Source organism: Stigmatopora argus, chromosome 4 (assembly GCF_051989625.1).
Source record: "Stigmatopora argus isolate UIUO_Sarg chromosome 4, RoL_Sarg_1.0, whole genome shotgun sequence".
In the NCBI taxonomy this organism is placed as follows: Eukaryota; Metazoa; Chordata; class Actinopteri; order Syngnathiformes; family Syngnathidae; genus Stigmatopora; species Stigmatopora argus.
The window spans coordinates 3,331,438-3,340,362 of record NC_135390.1 but is presented as its reverse complement, the minus strand read 5'-3'; the positions used below and the strand labels follow the sequence as shown (position 1 = coordinate 3,340,362).

General features: G+C 39.9%; 1 protein-coding gene across 1 annotated transcript in view; it reads right to left on the bottom strand.

Moving 5' to 3' along the window:
- Positions 1 to 4,376: 4,376 nt before the first annotated feature.
- The window catches only part of sacm1lb (SAC1 like phosphatidylinositide phosphatase b), a 48,596-nt gene continuing 44,047 nt past the window's right edge, over positions 4,377 to 8,925 (bottom strand). Inside the window, exon 20 of the mRNA XM_077598388.1 lies at positions 4,377 to 5,809. Coding sequence (XP_077454514.1) covers positions 5,673 to 5,809 — 137 coding nt within the window. The 3' untranslated portion in view covers positions 4,377 to 5,672. The remainder of the gene's footprint in view (positions 5,810 to 8,925) is intronic.

The following is an 8,925-nucleotide window of genomic DNA, read 5'->3' as shown; positions in this document are numbered from 1 at the left end:
CTTTTCTCCACATTGATAATGCGAGTCAAACCAAACAAGAAGCACTCAATAAAAGTTGTTAATCTGAAAAAAGGATCATTTTTTTCTGAGATGCTAAAGCATGGGTGTGAAAGTAAAAAAAATGCATTGGGTTAAATGAGTGCTCTATAAGGGTTAAAAATAATAAAAATCAGTGTATCAGAGGCTTACGTGAAAGTTCTGATCTAACCACTTTAACAGAGGTGTTGGGACATGACAATAATAGTATAAAGTGTGGGATGGGCACGGGCGAGGCAAGTTTGTAAGCCTCTGATACACTGAATTATATTATTTTTAACCCTTATAGAGCACTGATTTAACCCATCGGCTGCCATTGACGGCGGTAGACGTCCGATTCTTGTTGACTGTGAGGTGCAGAGTACTCAGCACTCATTTAACCCATCGGCTCCCATTGACGGCGGTAGATGTCCGATTCATGTTGACTGTGAGGTGCAGACGAACCTTCATTCTCTCAATTTCTAAGTGAGAGAACTTGCAATACAGCAAGGTGTTGAAATACTTTATATGGTCATTTTTATCAAACAAATAAAAGTCTTAGTATACTCTTAGCCCGCGACGACGCCAGACAGCTCGCCGAAGAGACACATTGAGACTATTAGTATATTAATTGTAATTTCTTGTAAACTGTGCGTGTATATGTGACATGCTAAAGTGTTTAATTTGGGACATGACAGTTATAGTATAATATGCGGGATGGGCACGGGCGAGGCAAGTTTGTCTATACACACACGAGAACAGGACGTTTTGTTCTGTCACCCAGGAACACAAATTGAAAAACATGTACACACACGCCAATAATACGCAACTTATTGATAATTTTGATATTAGATATTTAGATATTAATGCTCTGACATTGTCAATGCAATGACAAACTCTCTCATGATTATAATTTTGAGAGCGAGATATTACCTGGTTGATCGCTTTCAACAGTAAACTCTCTCTCTCTCTCATGATTATAATTTTGAGAGCGAGCGAATCAGGCGACGAATTGTCCGTCGACGAAATGTCCGGCGACGAATTGTCCGTCGACGAAATGTCCGGGGACGAAGTGTCCGTCGAAGAAATGTCCGGCGACGAAATGTCTGTTCGACGAACTGTCCGGCGACGAAACGTCCGTTCGACGAAACGTCCGGGGACGAAGTGTCCGTCGACGAAATGTCCGGCGACGAAATGTCTGTTCGACAAACTGTCCGGCGACGAAACGTCCGTTCGACGAAACGTCCGTTCGACGAAACGTCCGTTCGACGCAACGTCCGGGGACTAAGTGTCCGGGTACCCTCAGCTACAATCTTACATATTCACATATATGGTATGTTCATTAACATGAATACGAATAGGTTCATTAATATGTGCCGTCCCTTATTAAATAAATCAAACTCAAACTTCGGCATATTACCACTTATTGTTAAACTGAGAAGAAATAACAACCTTCCTATGTCTGGATCAACTTCAATTAAAGAAATAACCCATTGGCTGCTATTGAAGACGACAGACGTCCAATCTATTTGGCAGTGATCGATCCATCCCTCCCAGACCAAATGGATTGGATGTCTATCGCTGTCAACGGCACTGGAACATGATTCAATGCCAGCCATCCCAATTGAATTGAAATTGGTGTTTATTGTTATCAACGGCAGTAAATGAGTTTAAAATAATTATTTGAATCAAAAATTAAAAGCAATGTCCAATATTTATTGCTTCATTTTCATTCATTTATATTATGAACAGCTCATCCTCACAAGGGTCATGGGTGAGCTGGAACCTATCCCAGCTAACTACCCGCACCAGATGGAGGGGACCTGGAATCTGAGGCCCACCAATCACAGAGCACAGGGAGATGGACAACCATTCGCACTCAAACTCATACCTAGGGGCAATTTAGAGTGTTCAACTACCCCTCATGTTTATGAGATGTGGGAGAAAACTGGAGTACCCAAGAGAGAGAAAACCCACCCAAACCCAGCAAAACATGCAAATTCCAGTGAGGATTGAACCTTGAACCCATAACTGTGAGGCTAACACGCCAAGAACTCAACCCCTGCTTCATTTTAATTTAACCTATTATTATTAATTATAATGGCGACCCGACGGCTTGAGTGGTTAGCACGTCGACCTCACAGCTCTGGGGCCTGGGTTCAAACCCAGGCCACTCCACCATCTGTCTGGAGTTTGCATGTTCTCTATGGATGAAACCTGCATGGGTTTTTTTCCGGGTACTCTTCCCACATTCCAAAAACATGCATGGTAGGCTGATTGGACACTCTAAAACCCGAGGTATGGGTGTGAGCGTGTATGGTTTTCCGCCTGCTTGTGCCCTGCGATCGGCTGGGATAGACTCGAGCACCCCCTAGGACCCTAGTGAGGATGAAGCGGTTTGGAAAATGAATGAATGAATATTAATTATAAGTTGTTTCTGTGATTTCTGTTTTTGCTCTTCTTTCACAGATAAGTACAAACAGTTTTGAGCAAATATATTACCCACATGGTAATTTAGAACTAACATCATCGAAGCTCTTGAGTACTTCATTAATTAAAGGTGCATGTACGTATATACATGTTTGCCCATTTGACTTCAATTAACAACATGTACTGCAGTAAACTGTAATACACAGAGGCTTTTTTAAGTTGTGTGCCTTCTACACTGACCTTTGAATCCTGGATAGTTTCCCATTGAGAGGAAGGAAATTCCTTTGCGAGTCAAAGGTTTGACCTTTCTGAGGCTAATCTCAACCGGAATTTTCAAATGCCATTTCCTCAAACTCTTATCTTCATCCCTACATATCGGCCTGGCTAAGCCTAATCTTTAAAATTATCCCATCAGTTCAGCATTGCAGTAAATATTTTACAGCGAGATAACACTAAATAAAATCCTGAATTATATTGTACACATGCGATATCAACCATGTGGTAAAATTGACAATTAGTTTCATTGGTGTGTGGTTTGTGAATCACAATGAATGATATCACCACATCACCTGATATTTCTGTCTATCCCTCAAGAGCCCAGCAGGTGATACAATAATTTCTGCTTCCAACATTTTCTTTTCTATACATTCAATTCAAATGTCATAACTTCAAAGTATACATTGTTCGGGGCCAAATTTTAAGGTCTCTGCTAACAAAAAATGTACAGTATTTTTTTCACCACCATAATCATCTCAATGAAGGGAAAGCAGCAGTTCTAGACCAGGATTTCTTATTCACGTATTTACTTTAGTTTGTAGACTGGTGCATTTTTTTTAAACAGGAAGTGGCCATCCTCAAACCAATCCCCAAAAGTTGAGAACATAGAACTGTACAAAATATTGAACCAGCGAAAATAATTTTAAATGCTTGAACATTTTGGACAATTTCATTTCTGAAACTGTGGAATTAGTTTGGTGATAGTCTGTTCCTGTTTCACCATCACAATGAAATGTCCTTAAAGACACTAATTAAAAATTGTTGTGTTGATGAAATTAACTGCTGTGCAGAATCCGGACCTCAGCCTGACCGAATCTAGCAAATTGCTTTTGAAAGAATGTTGAAATGCCTCACAGTAACACCTAAATAGGTGATTAGGACTCTACAGAGCATGGGCTGACATCTCACTAAACCCAGTTTATTAGGAAAGGGATCTCACTTAGTACATTATGAAATGAGTTAAGGCAGGTGAGCAAATACTTTTTTAAAAATAGTAAACGGTTCAAAGAGCTAAAGAGCTTTCAAAATAAACTATTCTCCTGCTGTAATCTATAGTATTTGTATTTTTTTTAAATTATCTAATATAACTGTGTATGATCCTTAAATTTAAATTCAGGGAGATGTAAATCAACTATGAGGAAAACAAATTGCAAAGGTGACTCAAAGTAGAAGACTGAGTGATCATGGCTACTAAAGGTATCAATCTAAATATATAAAGATAGCGTGAAAGACCAAATGAATATGCTGACACTACTCAACTAGTGTACATAAGAGTTACTGTATTTAACAATTTGTCCACCGTTTTTCCAATGGCACTAAATGGCCCACCTTGACACAGACAGTGTTTAAGCAGGGATGATGTAAATACTCAGAATACAATTATGAAAGTTGACTTGCACAACACAAAGACAACTATCAGATATTTTGCCAAAGTAGGTAATACTGCTTAGTTTTGATTGACACTTTGCAAACGGGTCATTTAAGTGTTGCGTGTAGAATTGATTCATTCTATAATTATCTACACTGACTCTATAATCTTCTTTACTTTGATCTCTTATTAACAGCGCTCACTCATTACGATGAAGTACATCTTCACAGCACCACATGCTGCAACTCCAATCCGACAGTCAATCCAAATTAAAATCTGTCAATATTTGATTCAGCTCTTTTATTGGATATCATAATATTACTCAAGTGGCCATAATATTGCTCAAGCGGCCATAATATCATGGTGGGTCAGTGTATGTACCTCGGTACATTACATTTGAAAAGGCAAACTTTTCTCCTGCTGTAATTTTTGATATTAGGTTTATTTTATAGTTAAAACACCAGCATTTTTCATGAACTAATATAACTTTGTGTATGATCCTGAAATTTAAATTCAGGGAGATGCAAATCAACTATGAGGAAAGCAAATTGCAAAGGTGACTCAAAGTAGAAGACTGAGTGATCATGTCTACCAAAGGTATTAATCTAGATATATAAAGATAGCGTGAAAGATCAATAAAATATGCTGACACTACTCCACTAGTCTAGAAAGGAGTTGGTATATTTAACAATCTGACAGTGTCAATCCAAATTAAAATCTGTCAATATTTGATTCAGATCTTTTATTGGATATCATAATATTGCTCAAGTGGCCATAATATCGTGGTTGGTCAGTGTGTGTAACTCGGTACCAATGTTCCCTCTAAGCTGCGCGCGTGCGCAATTGCGCACTACTCTCGTCTTCTCTGCGCACAGCAAATCATATGGAGCGCACAAAATAAAATCCCATTTTTTTTTTTTAGCTGTGAGGGCGACGCGCGAACCACTCATCCGCCGGGCCACCCATTCATAGATATTAATCATTACATTTTATTATTACTAAATCATTTGTGTAGTAGACATGCACCTGCTTATGGCAGGTGTGATACTGGTGTGTGCCCATAGCGAGCAATGATGATGTTGCTCACACCAGTACTCAGTGTGCTCAGGGAGGTTGTCTTTCCGCCCAGACAAACAAAAAATTAGAGGGAACATTGCTCGGTACATTATATTTGAAAAGGCAAATTGGACATAGTAGTAACACATTAACAGCCTTTCTGTTTGATCCAAATGAACAGATAGTGGGACAAAAGGTAAATTGGATGTCAATCTCACAGCTGTCTTCTAAAAATAGGTACAGTGGCATTGAAAAACAGCTCATTCCAAATGTTACTCTGTGTCGGACTGTCCTTGTCCCTGTGTTGCACCTGTGTGGACAGCAGCAGGTCCATGTACGCACGGTCTCACTGTGAAACGCATTATCGTACACGAGGCAGCCCTGCTGACCCCTCACCATCCTCTCAACTCTACCCTCTGTACTAGTACAGGCTGTAGGCCTGTTGGTGCTGGGGATAAAGCGATGAATAGCTTGAGGATGAGGTAGTGAGCTCGCCAGGGCGGAGCCGCTTTCCACACGCACACATTCAGTCCAGCTTTTCTTTCTGCACCAGCTTTGGAGCGTCGACAAAGTCCCGTCCGTTGAAAAGAATGAGGCCGAATGTCACTACACTGGCTGTTCCCCAGAACAGCACGTAAGCGAGAGTCTCAGTCCACGTTTCACCTATGGAGGAATGCCAGCATCAAGTCATATACTGTACTTAATATAACATTTTTACACAAGAAGAAATGTGCTTAAAAGCTACAACTTTATTAATTTAAGGAAGAATGGGAGATTATAGCAGCTGTGAAAGGGGCTCGACTAGTTTCAGTTGGAAGGTGTAGTGGTATACCAATGTTATATCATTTGAAACTCCCTTTTAAAGTGTTCCAATTTATCAAGGTTCCCTCTATTAGTTCTTGAGCCATTATTCGTGAAAACGTCCTACCGCTTCAGTAATTATATACGCTTTCTTTGGCTGCAAAAATATCTTTCCTAGATTTTCATGCAAATTAACCCTGCCGAGACCGTACAGCAATGCTCTTTTGTGCACCTTGCCATCACCACCTACAAAAGAAATGTTTGTTGATGCACACAGCAAAGCATAGTGTGAAAAGGACTTGAGCCAAAGATGTCAAACTCAAAGCCTGTAGCCCTATACAGTCTGCCACATCTTTTGTTGCTAAGTTTGGAGTTAAAACTGAGTATGATTTATTTAATAATGGGACAATACATATTAATGAACATATACGTTTTCATGATAATGAACATATATTTGCCAATATGTAAGCTAAGTTCCATCTTTAGTCCCTTCTGGAAGTTGAAGATAAAATGAATAAGGCATAGAAACGATGAGCGCGCGCACGCACACACGCAGGTACACACACACGTAGCACAGTTCTATGCAGTGTTGCAATCACAATGTTGTTCATCCAATAGCCAGGCTTTAAGATGATTGGCGAAGAGGTTCAGAGACGGGAGTTCACGTATGGTAATTGGTATTGAGTTTCAGGTATGTGAGCCATGCACAGAGGTGCTTTGGCTAAATGTACGGTTTCTGAAAGGAACGACACCTCTAGACCCACCTCTTGCTGATCTGTTGGAATTTTTGTTTACAAATTCTTGCTGTGGTGGAGGAGCTTAGTAATGACAGATTTTGTAAATTAAGGTGGGATCAGCATATTTAACAGTACGTAATACCTTCACATACGAGTGCCCCGACATACGAGCAATTTGAGATACGAGTAAAATTTCGAGCAAATATTTATCTTGAGTTACGAGACAAATTTTGATATATGAGCATACAGCGGACGGGAGAGGCTGCTCATGAGAACATCATGGGCACTGACTTTCTCTCCGCAACTCCCTTGTGTAATGTCTCTATGTGCACTGGGCGGAGTGTTGCTTTTTTTCAGTGTTTTTTCCACGTTAGTCAGTGCAAAATGGCGGAGCTTGATCGCTAATACGAGTGGAGTATACTACTCGTTGGCAAGTGGTCGTGCGTTATCCTATTGTGAGGACATTTGTGTGCATCATTTTTTGGAATATTCTGATGAGAGCACAAAAGCAAACAACCCTCGATAGGTTCCTTTTAGTTGCAGTGGTGGAGGCGGGGCAAATAGAGCCAACCTGGCCGGCCGGGAGAAGAAAGGTATACAATTTTAAAACAAAATTAGAATTAAGTTTAGTGTAAGGTTAGATTAAACTTATTTTTGACTGTGTCTGTATCGTAATCCAAGTTCATTTAAATTTGGTTATGTTATGTTACGAGCGTGTTGCCATATAAGCTCAGTCCCGGAACGCATTAAGCTCGTATCTCGAGGTACCACTGTATTGTCACAGTTCAGGCGTTGGTGTTTTTTTTTTTTTTTATATCTGACAGTGACGGTATGTTTTTGGTTTTCCGTCCAATAATTTCAGAGTTTGCTCATAAACGGTTTCAACTGATTTTAGTGTTATCATGCAGGGCTATGGCCAACTTGTTAGGCAGTAAGTCATGTGTGATATGATCTGTGTGTCAAAAGACAGTTTTGCTGACTCAGGAGTTAGATTGTTTCTAATCCACCGAAAATTGGACCAAGAGTTCCCGGAGGCTTGACCAAAGAATTACAGCCGCTGGACATCGGCATCAACCGGGCTTTCAAATCAAAGTTACGAGCGGCGTGGGAGCAGTTGATGATCGCTGGCGAACACAGCTTCACGAAAAGTGGCAGGCAGCGCCGGGCTTCTTACGCTACGATTTGTCAATGGATCGTTGCCGCCTGGGCGAACGTGTCTGTTTGCACGGTTGTTCGAGCTTTTGCCAAAGCCGGCATAATTTCTAAGGAGCCACATGGAAATTACGGTGACTCTGAGAACGGAGAGGGGGGGGCTATTTGGAAGGCTCGTTCGGGCAATTGTTTAATTCTGACACAGAAGATGAGGAGTTTGAGCGATTTGAAGGTGATGATGACTTGAGTAAATTGTAAAATGTCCAAATAAAGCACTACCGAACTCAGTTTTGCTTCCGTTGCCTTTTTAAAGCGTGTTTTTAGCGTGTGGGTGTAGCGCCCAAGAACTATTTTTCCCAGCAGTCACTGCGCACCGAAACCCGGAAATAAACTACTTCCGGTAGCCAGCGCTATTGCGTTTTGATCTTAATCCATATGAAATATATATATATATGCGTCTAATGAAATGGTGCGTGCTTTGTGTGTCTAAAATACAGAAATAGCACTCGTTACTGACACTGCGGCGTAAGAAACGATGCGCCAAATAGGCGTGAAAATACGGTATATACATATATATATATACATATATATATATACATACATAGATATATATATATATATATGTTCATTAATATGTTCAAACACAACTACATTTAAAATAATGAAAATTTATCAAAGGTGATCATCGTTGCATCGATATTTCACCAAGCATAACATAACTAAGTCGTAAAATTGTGTTTTCGTGTGCACATGAATGTTTACTTATCTGCCAAACGTTTGACTCCTCCTCCGCCCTCTCCCATTCAGCTCAAAGGAAAATTTCTTTGCACGTCTTATACATTTTAATGGGTTATTTTATTATCTTTTTTCTCTTTTTATGTTTAACATATATTTCTTACAAATTTGGCATCCTTCTATTTTTTAAATGGTTTGGGCACTAGTATTGGGAATCTTAGAATGGTTGGGACAAATTAACCCTTTGGTTACCCAATGCTGTTAGGATTTATGCTTCTGAAAAATTGCATTTTCATATAAAGGTTCTATTTGCGTCTCTTGCATAATTTTGTCACTTGTGTCTATATTTCGCGC